We start from the raw sequence: 20,816 nt of genomic DNA on the forward strand, positions 1-20,816 counted from the left end.
ATTTACATATATTTTGTATTTTAAATACGTAATCCCGTTACATGTATTCCGTTATTCCCAAACCCTGATTATATGCTGTTGAACTGCTTCTTTTAAAGTCATAAGCAGTCCCATAAGAAATAAAACCTACTTTCCCAACCTTGTTGTGAAAGGGTTAATAATCCATACTGTGTATATCTATATGGTTCATATAGATCCCAGACTACATTAGTTTCCATCTGGCATCCACCATGTGGGACTATTCATATACAATTTAATATGATTTATTAGTCATCAGCCTGCGACCTGTGACTCCTTATGAATATCTCTATTTAGTGTTATAACTCTGGGAGTGTAATGTCACATAGTGCGATGTGATGGTATATCGTTCCCCATAGTGCTTACGGCAGTGGTGAGTGAACTGAATCAATAGGGAATACAATCCGGTTATACAAGTAACCTCGGTTCCCTGAGATGAAGGGAACGAGACATTGCCAAAGCTGGCCACACTACTGCTTCAGAGTTTCATAATATGAATGACTCACTCTTGTCCCTCAGTCAGAAAATTGTGAAGAAATGGTGACTGAGCGCCCACTTATATACATAGGCCAACTGCGCGCCTAAAGGGGCGGGGCTCAGACACCATTGCCAATCAGAGGACTGGCGTGATTGAATAAGGGTTTCAACAATGTCGTCTAGAAGGACTTCCCCATAGTGCTTACGGCAATGTCTCGTTCCCTTCATCTCATGGAACTGAGGTTACATATGTAACTGGAGACAATTTGATGCAAGACATAAGGTCAGTAACAGATTAAATATAATACCTATTTCTTTCACGTTTTTCTGCATTCACAAATGTCGATATTTCTTTCCCCATTTCACTCCGTGTCTCCCGTTCTTTCCTAATGGCTTAACAAAGTGAAATGTAGAACCAGTTAACCAAATCCAGGATCTGCTTATGCAAAAAGTGTGGAAAGTCTGCAGGCTGGATGTCTCTGGCAAACAACTGCTATAATTATTTATACTTCAGTCTTTCAGGTAGCTAAATTCCTGTTTTTCCTACTGGTTGTAAAATGGATCATAATCGCATTGCTTAAATACAAGGAACAATATGACTCTGTTTCAAAACCTAGATAGCTTAAACACAAGGAACAATATGACTCTGTTTCAAAACCTAGTTATCTTCCTTGCTGTTTATTGCCTACATGAGCAGACTTATTGAACTGGAACCTCATAAGAGACCAATTTGAAATGCTCTACATAGGTAGCAACACTGTGCATCATACAAATAGCACTCAAAGCACATGGAATACTTGACTTACAATTGGATTTAATGGAGTTTGGTATTAGCATGTTGCTAAGCTAACAACACAATCCCCTGTCAAGTTAAGATAAGTTCAGCACACATAAAATTAGCTCATGTTTAAATCAACTGATATTTTTTCCCATTAAAATAAAAGTATCTTTATAACCAACATTTCTTACGAAAAGTTTGTTTTAATTTTTTATGACCAAAAAATCTTGGATGGAATTTTTTATTTATTTATTTTTTAGCTTGAGCTTGAGCTTGAGCTTGAGCTTGTTGCGATGCAAAATGGGGTTGCATTCTTCTCAAAGCCTATACACATAATACTGCATGCCTTTTTAAACAGCGTTCATTGTTGGGAGTATGCCTGTGATGAGACCCACAAAGTTTTTACAATTACAATAAATTACAATGAGCTCGGAAAATGATTACAACCTTTACTTCACAATTGACTCACCACATTTATTGGCATGACAGTGAAAGTTTTGTGTTTCTAACATGTTCTGTGTCCTTTACTCTATAATAACAAAAGTTTGTAATTGTAATTGATCTCTCAATAAACAAAATATAAGTATTTCTCTGTGGATTAAAACTGCTGTAGAACAAGACCCTGGAGAAGGTCCAACACAAATGTATCCGAGTCCAGTCCCTAAACACTCTCTCAAAATTCAGTTTTACAAATAACACTGCAGCTAAATGTAAGGCACTTAATGCAGTTGCATTTCTTTCAATAGAGATTAACCAAAGGAAATAAGTCATTTGCCATTGTGAGGAGAGCATATGGTGCGTATGAGGACTGGGAAGCTCAAACCTAACCTACTTCTGGTCTTTAGAGATAATCCATTAGGAAATGACGGCAAACCAATGACTTCAGTTAAGTTTTATTAGATGTCAGCTTTCTGGAAGATATTATTTCAGCCCAGAGAAAAATTATTCTATGCTGCATTGTTTATTTTGTTTTACATGAACATGCATTAAAATATGCATTCCTGTACTTTACAAATTCCATCGTTTCAGGTTACTGAGAAAGTAAAACTGTATTTTCTGCTTTTCAATTTTCACATAATTCTCATGATTTCATGACGTCAGAATGAAAATGAAGTCTGTGATAATTACTGAAATGACAGATTCTGCATTTTCAGCATCTAAGCAAGTATAGGACGGAAATGGAGGGTTATATAATTCTGCATTCCAGACATTTGGCCTGTAATCTGTTGCTCCCTCTTTTCAGTGATTCAGTCCTCCTCAAAGTTCTTTTGATCAAAATATTTCCACAGAAGTGGATGAAAAATTCAGAAGCATGTTTGTGGGAAGCCAGCCTTTAACCTTCAGATATCAGATATTAAATAATGACTGAATGCTTTTAATGTGTTAAATCAATTTGAAAGCACAATTAAGGATTTCTGCAAATAATTACCTGCACTTCTAATTTAGTGGAACAAAACCCTATTCCTTAAAGGAATACCTCACCTAAAAATCAGATTATTCAAAGTGGTTGAAAAAGTGCAATAAACTTACCATTGCAGGTTCTTAGTTTGGCACTTCTTTGATTTTTATTTAAGGCAGCAATTATAAGTAATTAATTATTGCTTATAATATTAAAATATTTTTTTTCTGAAGTCATATGATTTGTTTTTTCTTTTACAGCCACTTATCACTGTGAATGTTGTGAACGTCTGATGATTCTTTAAAAATTATTTTTCTGTTTCATAAATATATATATATATATATATATATATATAATTTGAGTTTGAAATGACATGGGGTGAGTAAATAATGACAGTATTTTTATTTTTGGCTAAACTTTTCCTTTCAGCATGATTTCATGAACATTACGTTACCATGGCAAAATTTTTGCAAAATGAAATTACGTGCTTCATTACACATTTTGCTGCAGTTTCCCAGTAAAATGTCCAGCTGGGGGCACCAAAAGTGAGTGAAATAGTGTCAAAATCAGAAGATTAGATGGAGGATTTGGTGTGTAAAACATACCTCCCTAACCTAAACCTAACTTAGTTATCTAAAAGCAAATGTGACATGAAAAGCACATTTTCTGAAGCAACCACATCATTTCGTGTTGCTTCTATGACACTTTTGTCTCTCGGGTCAGCTTGCGTGCTTGACTGGTTTCGAACTCTAACAGGTGAGCTACCGTGCAAGCTAATCACGTTGGAATAAGTGTGTAAATGTAGGTGAGTCTGCAATTCAAGCATAATCCTTGATAGTAAAAGTGTTTCGATGTCATAACATAGCAGTGTATAAGTAATAGTGCGAAATATGTGTGTTTACAAAATCATACTCAGACACTGTAGTCGTGATTTGTGTGAAAGTGAATAAAACGCACAGATGTTGTAACACCTCTAGTGTTAATTGCATGGGGAAACTGCGGCGAAATGTAGAACGTGGCATGTAAATGTCAGTTTGCAAAAAAATGCTGTTACAGTAACGTTCATTCTACCAGACAAGGTTGATTATTTTAATGAATGTCTTATGACATTGCATTGGAACCCCTTTACTTTTTTATGTTTTATTTGTAAGCCTAGTTATTGCACCATGAGCAGGGTTACCTTACAGAACATTTATTCTGATCCTAGACAAGTTCACGATGAATGATTACATCTGACCTTGAAATGGTATCAGAAAGATCTTGCAGATGATAGAATGTTGTTTACGCTGATATCACCCAAACCTCATCATGTTATTCTTGAATTTTCACCAAAAAGAGATCACAACAGCAATTAAACATTTTCAGTAGTTTTATTGAAAAATGCCTCTTCTGATTCTGAAATAAATAAGAAAATAAGGCTGTGGAATTCACAATGTGCAATTCAGACATAAAAGAAGCAATTCTTTGTCCATAGTCTTGCAACAAATTCCAACTGCATTTGAAACAGATAGCATTGGAAAAAACAACTATATTCTGAATGTAAACGTCCTTACTAAATATACAACACAGGCATGCAATTCATCCTTTGGTCTGAGGTGGTATACAACAGATAAATATTCTGTTTAGGATAACAAAACAAAAGTCAGGTCTAAAAAGAATTAAGAGAAGTGCAATGGTTTGCGATTTTCCTTGAGAGAGAAGACATAGCACATACAATTGCAGTGCAACAAACATGTTTACACTTTGGGATACTGAACTCAAGTTTCTTAAAAATACAAAATCCAGTTATGTTACAAGCAAAGACACAATTTGGAACCATTAACGAGCACACAGGTTTCTTAAAAGGAAACGAGGGTTGAATATCAGCCTTATTTCCATTTGACCTCGTTTAATTTGGCATATGAACGAGGCTTGAGGCTAGGATTTGTACACTACAGAAGATACAACTGAACGATTCCTCAGCTTCACTTTATGTTTCTATTCTTTCAGCTTCTTGTGTTGATAGCGATCTTTTTCCACGCTGGTTTCTTAAACCTGGTGACTGTGTCTCAATATCTTCCAACGGCTCGGCTGGTATGGGCACTACGTAGGTTTCAGGTCCAGGTTGGTAGGGGCCTGCTTGGAAATATAATTTGGCCTGCTGAGCATGTGCTTTACGATTCCAACATGTCATAACTTAATTTATACATAGTGTTAATGTAATCTTATTAAGTCGTACAAAGTAATACAATAATGTAAATGTTAAGCCCATTCTGTAGCTGTCAACAACTATTGCTAATCTAACATAAGTGTATAAAAAGAATTCATTCGTGGACAAGTGAAGGTAACATACTTGCACTGATCTCTCTGAGGTTTATATAAATTATATATTATATATATTACATAAATCACAATACAAAATAATAAAGAAAAGTTTGTAACACAGCACTCTGCGAACGTACCAAAAACTTCATGGTTGCATATACTAGCTGCACACACTAAATTTTTGACCTGAGCATTGGCTGTATATATCAATAAAGGTGTTTCAACAAAAATCAAACAAAGGTTATATCAGCGGTCAGCAAGAAGCAAGTTATCAGGCGCAAGCTTGGTGACTGCTGTTAACCTATTTTAGCAAATGATATCATCGATAAACATTTACAGGGCATAATTATTTTATTTACAGTCATCTCATTCTCATACAGAGCTACCACTGTTGAACATGGTTAAACAAATGGTCATTATATTAGTAGTTTCACATGCGTCACCAGCAAATGTTTTGCTGTTTAAGTTCTAGATGCAAACAGGCCATGGGTACGTGTCTCCAGTATGATATAGTAGCGCTCAGCTGGTGTTAGTGGCAGTCCAGTCCTTTCTTTGGTTTGATTGTTTTAAGAGTTGGCCAGCAAATATTCAGCAATCATATCCACGGTGGTTATCCTTATTAGCTCATTAGCGTGAGTGCTAATTTCTCTGACACAGGATGTGTAAGGGATCAGGCAGTCTATATAGCATATTATGCAAAACCTGAAAGGGTTAAAGTTTGTGTTAGTTCTTCTCAGAGGCAAAATAATTGACTACTTCCTTCAAGTGTGAAATAAAATGATAACATGCAGTTCTTTAGCAATTAGCTAGACTGTTAAACACAGGGCATTTTAAATAGCCAATACTCTAAAGATCTGTTCCAAAACCTTAGCTGCCTACCAAGACAACATTTTAAGACACTATGCTGCATTCTAAGATACCTTGTTTTGGCCAAATTCTAAGGCAGCACTGCATCATTTGCAGAAAAGGCACAGTTTAAAAAAAAAAAAAAAAAAACATCCAAGAAGGTTGACAAGTCGTGAGAGATGTTCAATCCAATTAAATATGGACTATTTTAACCAATATTTGTGTCTGCTATTTATTTTATTACGTTTTCAAATTTTATGTAATTAGCTTAGCAATATGCTAACATCAAACTCTTTTGAAATCAGCTTTTTGTCAAGTCTCCTATGCACTTTGTATCAGGAGCACTATTATTTGCTGCCTATGATTGAGCACTATTAGTTGTTGACTAGATTGTATGGTTATAAATAAGGACTTCAGAAATGATCATTTATGTTACAAATACAGTATATCAAATAAAGCATTTGTAATTAAATGTGTGATTAAAGGAATATCAGGGTCCTATACAAGTTAAAGGGATACTGTAGTTCACCCAAAATAAAAAAAAATCTCTCATAGTTTACTCACCCCCATGCCATCCAAGATGTGTATGACTTTATTTCTTCTGTTGAACAAACAAAGGTTTATAGAAGAATATTTATGCTCTGTATGTCCTCACAACGCAAGTGAATGGGTACCAAAATGTTGAAGCTCCAAAAGCACATAAAGGTAGTTTAAAAGTAATCCATAAGACTCCGGTGGTTAAATCCATATCTTCAGAAGAGATATGATAAGTGTGGGTGAGAAACAGATCAATATTTAAGTCTTATTTTACTATCAATCTCCACAGTCACTTTCAAAATCTTCTTTTGTTTTTGGCGATTCACATTCTTTGTGCATATTGCCACCTACTGGGCAGGAAGCAGAATTTATATTAAAAAAAGGAATTAAATATTTATCTGTTTCTCACCCACACCTATCATATCACTTCCGACGACACTGATTCAACCCCTGGAGTTTTATGGATGACTTTTATGCTGCCTTTATGTGCTTTTTAAGCTTAAACATGTTGGTACCTATTCACTTGCATTGTGAGGACCAACAGAGCTGAAATATTCTTCTAAAAATCTTAATTTGTGTTCAGCAGAAGAAACAAGGTCATACACATGTGAGATGGCATGAGGCTGAGTTTGTTTGTTTCTTTGTTTCTTAATGCCATGCCAGCATCGATGGCTATTTTCATGGAGAAAATCAGGTTAAAATAATAAAAGTAAAACTAAATAAAGTATTTAAGATTAATTTTTACTAAAAACTCTAAAACAAAATTTGGAGTAATTTTGTTAAAAACTTTTCAACGGTGTCCACGAAATAAAACAGTTTTCTCACATGAGTAGAAATATTACAATCCAATAAAATATGTTTGATAGACAGTGGGCTCTGACATGATGCACATATGGGGGGATTTTCTCATGATAGTAAACATTTGTTTGTGAGTCTTGAGTGGTCTATCCGACATCGTGTATAAGCCACTTGGTCCCAGCAGTTATTAAAAGAGATGAACATGAGTAAATGAGAGAATTTTAATTTTTGGGTGAACTATCCCTCTAAGCTCATTCAACAGCATTCATGACATCATGCTGTTTACCACAAAAATAATTTGGACTTTCCCTCCTTTTCATTTAAAAGAAAGTAAAAATCGAGGTTACAGTGAGGCACTTACTATGGAAGTCAATGGGGCCAATTTTTATAGATTTTAACAGCAGAAATGTGAAGCTTATAATTTTCTAGCACTAATTTTAATCTCTTACAACTCATGTATTATTTGAACTGTAAAATAGATTAAATTGCCATTTTTACGGTAGTTTTAGGATTTAATGCATTATGTCGTCATGGCAAAGAAGTTGCAAAATTGGATGTAACTTTACACAGAAAAGGTACCACGTATTCGGAGGTTGAAGACCTGTTTTAGAAGGCAGCTGCTTTTGTAGATAGCTAGGTTGTGGAACAGAGCTAAAGACCTTATGTGCATACCTTGGTATCCTTGTCCGTTGTAGGGAATGCCTACACACTGAGAGGAATCACAATATCCAGGAGGTCCAGGTGGTCCTCGGATTCCAGGGGAACCCTGCCGCCCTGGTGGGCCATTGGGCCCAGGTGAGCCTGTGGGACCAGGGGGCCCTATCTGGGACTGCCCTGGTGGCCCTAGAAAAAGAGGGCAGAGGAAGTGTAAAAAAAAAAAAAAAAAAAAAAAAAAAAAAAAAATTCTTGACATTGCCTGTGAGTTTCAGCTGGATATGGAAGGGGAAAACTGATTTTAACTCTGTAATTTAAATACTTTGACTGCTTAATTAAAAGGAAGGAGGAGGAAACTCTTTTGCTCCACTGCCCCCCCCCCCCCAACCCCTTTCTGTCTAGACGGTACAAACCAAACTGGAATGTTGTCCCTTGACTCTCATTCTCATACACTATGAAGTCAGCACATGTGTTGCCAATGAGGCCTCCGCAGAAAGCACTCCCCCAAACTAAACAGTGAGTCACCGCAGACTTCCTCCTACTGTACATATACAACCTTTGTCTGATTCATTCACAAAGTAGTCTTGGCATTGTTTGTACAAAGGAGATTTTTCTACTTCTTTCTAGTTTTCAGCAATAGCCTGGCTCCTGGGACTGTGTGGTTTGCACTAGCACAATGTAAAATCCAACATGTCCCCTGGAGAAAATGCTCAATTGCATTTAACATATTGTTGTTCTAGTTACCATGACACTAATAATTCATTATCCTTTATGTGTTGCGCACTTGGATGACTGAATTGAGGCACTGTACTAAAAACCCCAAACATGTCTGTGCAAATCGTCTCCTAATAACTGGATTGTTTTTTTTCAGAAGTCTGTCTTATCATGCTACATTGTTCTGTTCATGACACAGCATGAAAACTACCATTTTGACCAATCTTGCTTCTAATGACAATGTAAGCACTTTGTTTGCTGAAAATCACTGGTTTGTTTTGCTATAACTTGCGTTAGATTGCTGCAGTTGTGTGGCAACTTCAGCATGGGCCCCTGACAAGCATGAATGACAAATATTAGAAGAAAAAGCTGAGGCTTTTTAAAAGGACTTTATAAAGGACAAATGCCTAAAGCTGAAATTCTTGGGACATGACAAGGTAAATTCAAATTCTTCTCCCAACACTTTCAGTTGTGATGAAGGCCTGTCTGGAGTCCTAGAAGAAGCTAAATGATAAATAGTACCCTAGCCCCAACCCAATCCGTTATCCAAACAATAACCCTAACCCCTATCAGAGACAACTCCATTCACTTAAAAAAAAAAAAAAAAAAAAAAAAAAATTGTAAGAATCCAAATAGAACCAAAAAGAGTTTTACCCTTTCGTCCTATAGGTTATCCTTTTAAGTTCAGTGAAGAACTATTTCATTTTTAGTTCTTAAGAAAACCATCTATGTATTGGTGCATGACCATCAAGTAACATCAAGTATTTATTTTTTTAATCCTCAAAATACCATATAGCCAAAAAAATGCTCGGCTGCAGCACTTTCGGGTTCTTTTGGCACCCCTGAAAAGAACCACTTTCAATGGGTGCTTCACTCAGATTGAGTTGAAAATGCACCATTTCCAAAAGAATACTCAAAATTTGGACTTCTTTAAATTTTCACCAGGATCAATGATTCAGGACAAACCCAGAATTTGACATAAATTATAACATTTTACAGATCTCTCTCATTGTTGTCATGTCTGCTCTAATAATTACCCCCGCAGCTGTTGTTGGTAGATTTGAACAGTTATTCGAACTTTGATCACAAACGGTTGTTTTTTAATTTCCACAGTGCAACTGCTTTGACAGAAATGAGGCCAAATGTGATCTTACATTTACCGACCACTTTATTAGGAACACCTGTACACCTACTTATTAATGCGATTATCTTATCAGCCAATCGTTTGGCAGCAGTGTAATGCATAGAATCATGCAGATACGGGTCAGAAGCTTCAGTTAATGTTCACATAAACCATCATATTGGGGAAATAATTTGATCTCAGTGATTTGAACCGTGGCATGATTTTTAGTGCCAGACGGGCTGGTTTGAGTATTTCTGTAACTGCTGATCTCCTTGGATTTTCACACTCTAGAGTTTACTCAGAATGGTGCCAAAAACAAAAAAACATCCAGTGATCAACAGTTCTGCGGAAGCACCTTGTCAATGAGAGAGGTCAACGGAGAATGGCCAGACTGGTTCAAGCTGACCGAAAGGCTATGGTAACTCAGATAACCGCTCTGTACAACTGTAGTTATTAGGACCATAGTGTTCCTAATAAAGTGGTCAGTGAGTGTATATTGAATATGTAAAATATTATTATTGCAGTATATGGACTGATAATTTAAGCAGTTAAGATGCACATTGCATGTCCGATGGTAGTATCTTTCTCAGGCTTTATAAGTGTGTTAAATGTGTGATCTGTCAACTTGTTACATGTATGACAAAATTATACAGGCCTGTTGAACCAAGTTAAAACTGGTTTTGTTGATAGTTCAGAAAGAACCTACTGTACATATATTTCTTCTAACTTTTGTTAACATCAACAAACATTATTACAATATAAAATGCTTAAAAGATTATGAAAACTGCAGCACTACTCGTACCGTATCTTCTGTTGAAAGCAGCTGCTCTGAAGCATCGGTGTGAAAACTTCATCTATACACCTAAAAATGGTTCTATATAAGTAGAGGAATCTGAGCTAAACATTGTGTGCTACAAAGAATCATTGAAGAACCACCATCTTTATGGGTGTTGGATTCTAAATTAATCATAAAAAAAGCCATATTTATCTTTACATCTTACTGAGCACATCAAAAAAAATTTCAACTGTGTCTATATCTCATCACAGGCCTATTGAGGCAAAACATTCAGCAGAATTTTCATACTTTGAGGTTCTCTTAATCCAAGTACGGATGTAGAAATACAGTACATCCGGAAAGTATTCACAGCGCTTCACTTTTTCCACATTTTGTTATGTTACAGCCTTATTCCAAAATGGATTAAATTCATTATTTTCCTCAAAATTCTACAAACAATACCTCATAATGACAACATGAAAGAAGTTTGTTTGAAATCTTTGCAAATTTATTAAAAATAAAAAACGGAAAAAAACAAATCACATGTACATAATTATTCACAGCCTTTGCCATGACACTCAAAATTGAGCTCAGGTGCATCCTGTTTCCACTGATCATCCTTGAGATGTTTCTACAACTTGATTGGAGTCCATCTGTGGTAAATTCAGTTGATTGGACATGATTTGGAAAGGCACACACCTGTCTATATAAGGTCCCACAGTTAACAGTGCATGTCAGAGCACAAACCAAGCCATGAAGTCCAAGGAACTGCCTGTAGACCTCCGAGACAGGATTGTATCGAGGCACAGATCTGGGGAAGGGTACAGAAAAATTTCTGCAGCATTGAAGGTCCCAATGAGCACAGTGGCCTCCATCATTTGTAAATGGAAGAAGTTTGGAACCACCAGGACTCTTCCTAGAGCTGGCCGCCCGGCCAAACTGAGCGATCGGGGGAGAAGGGCCTTAGTCAGGGAGGTGACCAAGAACCCGATGGTCACTCTGACAGAGCTCCAGCGTTTCTCTGTGGAGAGAGGAGAACCTTCCAGAAGAACAACCATCTCTGCAGCACTCCACCAATCAGGCCTATATGGTAGAGTGGCCAGACAGAAGCCACTCCTCAGTAAAAGGCACATGACAGCCCACCTGGAGTTTGCCAAAAGGCACCTGAAGGACTCTCAGACCATGAGAAACAAAATTCTCTGGTCTGATGAAACAAAGATTGAACTCTTTGGCCTGAACGGCAAGCGTCATGTCTGGAGGAAACCAGGCACCGCTCATCACCTGGCCAATACCATCCCTACAGTGAAGGATGGTGGTGGCAGCATCATGCTGTGGGGATGTTTTTGAGCGGCAGGAACTGGGAGACTAGTCAGGATCAAAGGTAAGATGAATGCAGCAATGTACAGTGACATCCTTGATGAAAACCTGCTCCAGAGCGCTCTGGACCTCAGACTGGGGTGAAGGTTCATCTTCCAACAGGACAACGACCCTAAGCACACAGCCAAGATAACGAAGGAATGGCTATGGGACAACTCTGTGAATGTCCTTGAGTGGCCCAGCCAGAGCCCAGACTTGAACCCGATTGAACATCTCTGGAGAGATCTGAAAATGGCTGTGCACCGACGCTCCCCATCCAACCTGATGGAGCTTGAGAGGTCCTGCAAAGAAGAATGGGAGAAACTGCCCAAAAATAGGTGCGCCAAGCTTGTAGCATCATACTCATAAAGACTTGAGGCTGTAATTGGTGCCAAAGGTGCTTCAACAAAGTATTGAGCAAAGGCTGTGAATACTTATGTACATGTGATTTTTTTTTTGTTTGTTTTTTATTTTTAATAAATTTGCAAAGATTTCAAACAAACTCCTTTCACGTTGTCATTATGGGGTATTGTTTGTAGAATTTTGAGGAAAATAATGAATTTAATCCATTTTGGAATAAGGCTGTAACATAACAAAATATGGAAAAAGTGAAGCGCTGTGAATACTTTCTGGATGCACTGTATAAAATTAAGGGGTCAATAACCAACGATGGAGGGGTGTTGTGCGGTTGCGCAAGTGTCTCTTCCGTGTGCGCCAGTGTTTTTGATGTTGTTGCGCGAGTTCCTCTCAGAAAGAGGAACACTGTGATGAGGAAATGACTCATCCCTCTTGTTAAATAGATGTTAACGACTGGCAGAATTGGTTTTCATTAAGCAAGAAATTTGGGATAGGCCATGTCTGAAACCCTGTGGTGAAAAAGCGATCAGTGTGCGCACACTAACTCTGGATTTAATTAGCAGTGAAACTGGCCCAGTTAAGTCGAGATGGAGTTAGGTTGCTGAAGGACATACCAGGTGGTCCAGGTAATCCTCTCTGTCCCCGAGTGGCAATGCCTGGACTTCCTCTCTCACCTTTCTCTCCGGGCATTCCTATAATACAGTGAGGAATGTAAATACATTAAAATGGCAACTATTTGACTGATTGGCTGCAATGTTGAAGACAAAGTATTCAAATGTGGACAGACATTCCAATCCAGTTGGCCAGATTGGAGATCAATTCAACGACAACATTTGTGACAACATTCAGTACACAAAAAATAAACTAAAATAGCCTACACAAATCATTCAAATATGGATTTTTGCTGTAACATTTTAAAAAATGCAATAATAATGTTTAAACCCCCAACCCTACATAGGACCCATTCCTCAGTCAAGAAATAAAACGGAAGACATAAGAAATAACTATTTTGACCAGAACAGGACATTTCTCATTAAAAACCAATAAAAGCTAAAATCGTCTGATGTGCCCCAGGTTCTTTCCATACAAAAATTTTGAAGTGAAAGTCCTGCCTCTTACTATTACTTTTTTGGCTGGGCAGAGGAACGGACGGATGGTGAAAAAGCTCATGATCGATACCCCCAACGGCGAAAAAGGTCAGGGGGAAGTGCCTTTTATAGCCCCATTGTACCCTAGATGTCTTTCTTTCCCTTTTCATCACAAAATCATCCACAACCTCCTCAAAATGTAGCTGTCTGACAAGGTCTTATTCTATAGATGTGTTGCGGGGCCTGGGGGCCCTGGTGTCAATGCTCGTTTATTCACCAAGGGGCCCAGAGTGAGCAGCTTTCACTACGTATGCTGAGAGGCCTGGGACACTAGTGTTCAGCTATGTTTGACAGTCTTGAGTTGTAACACCTAAGACTTTTGACACCCTTCGCACTCCGTCCCTCAAGGTGTCTGTAGACATACACTACCGGTCAAAAGTTTTGAAACACTTACTCATTCTTTATTATAATTTTTTTTTTCACATTTTAGAATAATAGTAAAGTCATCAAAACTATGGAATAACATGAATGGAACTATGGGAATTATGTTGTAACTAAACAAAATCCAAAATAAATCAAAACTGTGTTACATTTTAGCATCTTCAAAGTAGTCACCCTTTGCCTAGAATTTGCAGGCACGTACTCTTGACATTTTCTCAACCAACTTCTTGAGGTATCACCCTGGGATGCTTTTTAAACAGTATTGAAGGAGTTCCCATCTATATGCTGGGCACTTATTGGCTGCTTTTCTTTATTATTTGGCCCAAGTCATCAATTTCAAAAACTTTTTTTTTTTTTAATTACATTTTAGATTTATAATTAAATAAATTAATATGGTGGCACAATTATATTTTAGTCTACAAAACTAATTTCAAACATTTAAGCATACGCCTTAAGATCAAAAGATTTTTAAGATCATGAGAAACATTTCGGTCAAGTGTTTCAAAACTTTTGACCGGTAGTGTATATCATACTTTTTGGGGGTTTTCATTTAAGACTTGACAATCCTTGATTTAAGATTTAACAATTCTGGAGGCCAAATACAGTGGAACCTGAAAATAATTATGACTAAACCTATGAAAATTATTTTCTTTCAGACATACTTCATACAACCAGAATGTAACTCAATAGTCAACCAAAACATTGCCCAGCTTACGAGTTTTCAGAGTCACATAGCTCTCATTGACACTCCCACATCATCCCTGCACCACACACCACAATCTCAACAGAGCATATTTCTGTCATTAGATACTCGTCATGGTTTCGACCTAATAATAGGACTTAATTGCACACCATCGTTGTTAATAATCTTTTATAAAAAAGATTTCTTCCTAAATGTGGAAATCACATACCTCTTTCTCCTGGAGATCCTGGCAAACCTGGGTTTCCTGGGAAACCGTTGGGTCCAGTCTGACCTGGCTCTCCACGAGATCCCTGGTTGCCAGGAGGGCCTGGAGGTCCAGCAGGACCAGGACTGTTGCTCCTGTAGTTACTGGGGATCTGGTTCAGCATCATATCGATTCTGCTCATTTGTCCTACAAGCAAATTACGCATATTCCATTTTAGTATAATGAGAAAATTGTGGATTTATGCAAAAATGTGTTAATGTCGTCACTAGCATTTTCATAGAGAAGGTTTAGGCTGCTTACTGTTGACTAGTTGTTCACAGACTTGTCTTGCTACAGAGCGCAACATATTCTGTGACGCAGTATCTCCCTGGGGATCAGAGCAACATGAGGATACACTTGATGTTCTGAATCCAACAAACATATAAATAAACACCCCTTGCACACCTTGGTGGTCCTGGGCAGATGTGTAGGACATGGCTGATGCAGGATTTGTTTGCAAAGTTTATACTTTAAACATGTGTGATACGTTACACACTGAACTTGTTCTAAACCCCAACCATGGCTACCTTAGCAAACACCATTAATAAATTACAAATATCAGCGTCACTCCTGTGATGCAGTTTGAGAAAGTGACACCTACCCTTTCACCTTTCTCTCCTTTCATGCCAACAGCTCCCTGTGATTGACAGAAGAGAAAAGATAAGCCAGAAAACAGTCAAAAGCAATAAAAAATAAAATAAAGATTTGCTTAGGAGCAATGACAGATAGCTACAATTCATCATCAACCTTGCTATTCTTTAAATATACTGTATAAACATACTTTTATTTTAAAAGAAGTCCAAAGTTTTAATTTTAACCACTTAAAAATATATATACCGAGAGGCCAGTCTCTCCAGGTTTTCCTGGTATTCCTGTGATTCCTTGCATCCCAGGTGACCCTGGGGGGCCCTAAAAATGTAAACATGGTAATCATTACTCTAATAGGCTTAATTTACAATTCAGTTCCTGACAAACAATTTGAATTCACAACATCATGGTTTATTCATAATCACTGACACAGAAACAGCATCTGTAAATTGTCCCGTTGAATGAAATGGCACAATATAAGCAAAAATCGTTTTTCTTATGATTTACACATAAAATTGATCTGCTTGTGTTTCATGAAGATGGCCCCATAATGTGCATAATTCAAACATTTTAGACAAGTCAGTTTCTAACAAAGTTTTTTCTCACAGAATAAAAACATTTAACTATTTCATGTCCATTTATTTATTTGGTAAGTAGCCATGTAATAAGCAGGATAATGTACAATCAGCCAGTAATTATCGCAAAGTAACCACAGGGTGTGGAAGGGTTTATTTAGCGACAATGGCCAGATGATTGTACATTATTTCTTACTAATTTTATAATATATATGATAAACAGTATATTGTAATATACATTTATACTGTATGTGTGTGTTGACATGTATAACATCTGTAATCAGTTCTGTGGATACTATTATTAACTTTTCTGGCTAATATGATAATTGCTTTGCATTCAAAAGATACATCACACACCATTGGTCCTGATGGACCTCTTGGTCCAGATGGGCCTTCATTTCCTGGTGGACCCTGAACAAAAACATATGCCATCATGAAATGCACAAGTTGAGCAAACTAATAGTATCAGGAAGAATGTCTAAACATGCCCTGTAATGTAATGGGCCTACTACAACAGACTAAATTGGTCTGACCAGACAAGACACAACCAAGATAACAACTACAGCTGAAAATAAGCACCCTTAAACAAGATGTTATAAAGTATGACTGTTCATTCATTTTGCAAAACTTTTCTTACCCTCGCTCCAGGAGGTCCAACGGGGCCGAGAGGACCTGGAGCACCAATTTGGCCCTTGATGAAAAATCATATTAATATTTTCTGCTCATACAAGTGGTTGTTTCAAAATACTGAACAGTGTTTTATATGTTTCAAACAGTAATTTGGCTGTTTGTGCATCACCTTCATCTTAAAGGGATAGTTCACTCAAAAATGAAAATTCTCTCATCATTTGCTTACCCTCACACCATCCCAGATGTGTATGACTTTCTTTCTTCTGCAGAACACAAATTAAGATTTTTAGAAGAATACCTCAGCTCTGTAGGTCCATACAATGCACGTGAATTGTGACCAGAACTCTGAAGGTTCAAATATCACATAAAGTCAGCATAAAAGTAATCCATAGGACTTCAATGGATTAATCAGTGTCTTCTGAAATGATCCAATCAGTTTTGGGTAAGAACAGACCAAAATAAAACTCCTTTTTCATTATAAATCTTGACAGCAGTCTCCTTGGTGATCATGATTTCAAGCTCGATTACACTACCCACAGCTGCATCTAGCGCTCTGCGCATTCGTCAAGCACTAGGAAGTGTAATCAAGCTTGAAATCATGATCTTGCCTTGAGACTGCGATGGTGAGATGTACAGTGAAAACAGAGATATATTTTGGTCTGTTCTCACCCAAAACTGATTGGATCGCTTCAGAAGACATTGATTAAACCGCCGGAGTCTTATGGATTACTTTTATACTACCTTTATGTGATATTTGGACATTCTGATTTCTGGCCACCATTCACTTGCATTGTATGGACCTACAGAGCCGAGATATTTTTCTAAAAATCTTTGTTTGTGTTCTGCAGAAGAAAAAAGTCATACACATCAGGGATGGCATGAGGGTGAGTAAATGATGAAATAATTTTCATTTTTGGGTGAACAATCCCTTTCAGGCAATAGTCCCCCCCTCCCCTTTTAAACTATATCCAACAATTAAAATCATACAACAGTGTCATAACTTTGGCATAATCACTACAATTTATATTCAAATATATGTGTCAATCAATAACCACAAACCAACTTTTGGTGTCAAACTATCTGTTACACATTCTGCCATTTTATTTTTATTTTCATTTTTTCTAATTTTCTAATTCCAAAATAAAATGAAAAGTCCAAAATTTTGGTAACAAAGTTGCAAACCTCATATAAAATATAAGGTTTATAAAAACTGCAAACCTTTTATACTGTAAAATAAATACAATTATTAACAGTATTTAACTGTATTTAATTTGAAAACAAACATTTTCTGTAGGTTAAGGACCTCCTTTCACTGATACTTTCTTAAAAAAAGACTTATGTTTTTACGAGTTTCAAGCAATTTTTTGTACCGTATTCGAGGAAAGTGCCATTAGCAATCATTCCACACTGTTTTAATCTTAACAATTTTTCAACTTTCAACTGTTATTTACTTTGTAACCCTGCTGTAAAACCCCACATTTTGAGAAGACATCAGTTTTGTCTGGCAATTGTACATTTTTTAAATATATATGCCAGGTAAAGTTAAGTGTGGCACTATTTCATTAGCAATATTTGAACATAAATCCAAACTGAAAGCCATTTATCTGATAAACATTAAATTTTCCAAATGCTATTGAATCCAAACAGTAATGGCCAGCCTCTAGATCCTAAAATGGCTTCTATACACCAACTTGGATGTTATAAACTCAAAAAAACAACTCAAACACAAAAACCACTTACTCTTTGTCCAGGTAAGCCTGAGTCACCAGGGTCTCCCTTAGGTCCGGGCCGCCCCTGAAAATGGAAGAAATGAAGCAAGCTTTCACACTGCAGCTAAAAACCTGCCCCATTCATTCCTCTGTAACATCAAACAACATGAAATTGACATCTCGGCTGTACGTGGATTACAGAGAGAGGGGCAATGTGAGGCTGGCTCTGTAAAATAAATGGGTCTGAAGCTTTCGTCATAAATCAGACCCACACATTTCAGAGCTATAGCCAGCCAGGCTCATAATCCCGCCAGCATGTAACAGCCCAAGAAAGAAGTAGAAATGCTAAAAAAGACCTTCAGGGAACAAGAGAAAAGTGCACAAACAGAACTGGACAGAATGTTGTACTTTACTTACTGGTTCGCCAGGAATAGACAATCCACTGGGGCCCTGTGGGCCTGGTGGTCCCATTTGCCCTGGCAGACCCTGCTCCCCATGTGGACCCATTGGACCCTTGAGAGAAAGACACAATTAGTCAGAATCTGTGGACCCACTTTATATTAGGTGGTCTTAACTAATATGTACTTAACCATTTGATACAATGTACTTATTATGTATATACATGTTGTTGCATTGTAATTACATTTAAAGTACCTGTATTTAATTACATTTGTAGTTACACTGTTAACTTTACCCCTAAACCAACCCTAACCTTACTCCTAAACCTACCCATACCAATATTCGATACTCTCATGATACTTAAAACAAAGCCTGAATTTACTCTCGCACTTTTAACGCAGGCACTGGTTCTCTTGTGCTGACAAGTTGCATCTCTTTACCGGTGCTCCCTGAATTACATATGCTTACATGATGAGGGGAAACCATATAAAATGCTTTCAAACCTGCAGTTTTTATAACATTTATAAATTATAAAACATAGAAAATAACAGTAAAAAATATTTCTTTATATATTTATTTGTATTGCCATGTCAGCATCACTGGCTATTTTCATGGCGAGATCAAGGTAGTTTTAAAAGGTAATATACACAATATATAATACAGTAATATACACAATGAACACTATATAAGATCTTTCATTTCAAGATTTTTTAAAACATCCACTAAAAAACGTTCTGAGTAAAAACTTTGCCTAGTGGCATTAAAAGTAGGACATTCCAGTAAAATGTGTTATATAGACAGTGGTGTCTGACAAAAATCACATGTTGGTGGCACTTTCCCTTTCAATAAAAACATATGAGTAAGTCTGAAATGCCCAATACGGCATCTTATGTAAACAGTCTGGTCATGTCTACACTCAAAAGGAAAACTTGTGAAAGATCTTTCATTGGTCAATGGGCTGCTTGGTACCAAGTGAGTCTCTTGAAGACAAGAGGCAATGGGATTAACAACAGCAGATAAACGCAGCAGTTCAGCAAAGTTTACTTTAATCCCTCAGCAGTTCCACTGAATAATGTGATTATTCATTCTCAAGTAGGCAAAACTGGTACATGCCCTTTACTTCTGCATTTAGGAGATAAGCTACGGCTACGAGAAGTTATGTTCTCTTTCATTTCAATATCCTTTGAAATTTCAGTCTTTTGACATCTTTTTCCTTGATTAACTTTTGATAATTGTGTTCTTATATTACTTTGTGTCTTTTTCCCTCTTGAAGATTGATTTTGTTCAGCTGACAGACTTTATTCTTCAGTGTCTTGGGTCTGACTTAATGTAATTTGACTTTGGGTGCTTTGAGTCTTCTTTTTAGCTGAGATAGAACTTTTATTTATGTATTGTGGTTTGTCATTATTCACCCAGGTCAAGTCTGTCTGTCATTCAGCAGTGCTCATGATTGGTTTCACAACAGTGAAATGTAAGTTACGCACTGAAGATAAACCCTCAAGCGCATCAAACAGCATAATCACCCTGTCAAGGCACCTGATGAAGCAACTGGCCCACATAAAACTGTTTAACATAAAGTGCTCCTATGCGCTGGACAATTTGGGTCGTGTTTTTCCGCTTCAACCTGTCTTGGTTATTTTTCAAATGAGTTAATATGCGAACACATTTTTCTCTACTGTAAAGTAACATCACTCACGGAGCTTCTCCATGCACACCGCACATATCCAGCTAATCGATAATGAAATTCGTTGTCCATTATTTAAATTTTTTATTATTATTGATTTTATCAATTTGTTGTTGCAGCACTAGTGACATACGATAAAAGTTATAGTATCTTTTTCATGCTAATCAGAGTTGTAACCAGCCGTGACGAGCGAAAGGACATTTTGTCGATTGTTTGGATTCTGTTTCAGCTGCGTCGTAGCAGGTAGCCCCTCCCACTGTGAATCTCGCTCCTCAAAACTGTAGACTAAACATCAAATATGTTCTCATTTACAGTGATTGTGCCGCATTATGCAGCAGTTTGATGTTCAGTGTGGACAGACATATTGCTGCTTGCTGAAATTTTATAGCTTGATGTTTGATCAGGATACAGTGTAAGTGTTTTTTCTATCTGATGAAAACTAGAAAAACTTTCCAACCAAATTTTTCAAAATAATAATCAGAAAGGGCACAGGCTTCCAAGGTAATCAGTAGGCTATTTGTGAAATATTGTCTGTGTTGAGCCCAATTTCTGCCTTAAACTGTCAAGTATTCAGTCAGACATCAAGGGCTGGACGTCAGCACTGCAGAAACATCAGATT

The 20,816-nt window shown here is 37.1% G+C and overlaps 1 protein-coding gene across 4 annotated transcripts in view; it reads right to left on the reverse strand.

Moving 5' to 3' along the window:
- Positions 1 to 4,023: 4,023 nt before the first annotated feature.
- LOC127410922 (collagen alpha-1(XII) chain-like) overlaps positions 4,024 to 20,816 on the reverse strand; it is a 164,242-nt gene continuing 147,449 nt past the window's right edge. For 2 of the 4 annotated variants that reach the window (XM_051646170.1, XM_051646169.1), the window contains 11 exons: positions 18,532 to 18,627; positions 18,146 to 18,199; positions 16,413 to 16,466; positions 16,133 to 16,186; positions 15,450 to 15,521; positions 15,214 to 15,249; positions 14,874 to 14,940; positions 14,577 to 14,759; positions 12,751 to 12,828; positions 7,830 to 8,000; positions 4,024 to 4,790 (listed from right to left, as the gene is read on the reverse strand). In XM_051646170.1, the coding sequence (XP_051502130.1) occupies positions 4,642 to 4,790; positions 7,830 to 8,000; positions 12,751 to 12,828; positions 14,577 to 14,759; positions 14,874 to 14,940; positions 15,214 to 15,249; positions 15,450 to 15,521; positions 16,133 to 16,186; positions 16,413 to 16,466; positions 18,146 to 18,199; positions 18,532 to 18,627 (1,014 nt within the window). In that variant the 3' untranslated portion in view covers positions 4,024 to 4,641. Of the gene's footprint in view, positions 5,679 to 7,829; positions 8,001 to 12,750; positions 12,829 to 14,576; positions 14,760 to 14,873; positions 14,941 to 15,213; positions 15,250 to 15,449; positions 15,522 to 16,132; positions 16,187 to 16,412; positions 16,467 to 18,145; positions 18,200 to 18,531; positions 18,628 to 20,816 lie in introns of all 4 variants that reach the window. The other 2 variants (XM_051646171.1, XM_051646168.1) reach the window with 2 other exon arrangements.

Source organism: Myxocyprinus asiaticus, chromosome 20 (genome assembly GCF_019703515.2).
Source record: "Myxocyprinus asiaticus isolate MX2 ecotype Aquarium Trade chromosome 20, UBuf_Myxa_2, whole genome shotgun sequence".
NCBI classification, from domain to species: Eukaryota; Metazoa; Chordata; class Actinopteri; order Cypriniformes; family Catostomidae; genus Myxocyprinus; species Myxocyprinus asiaticus.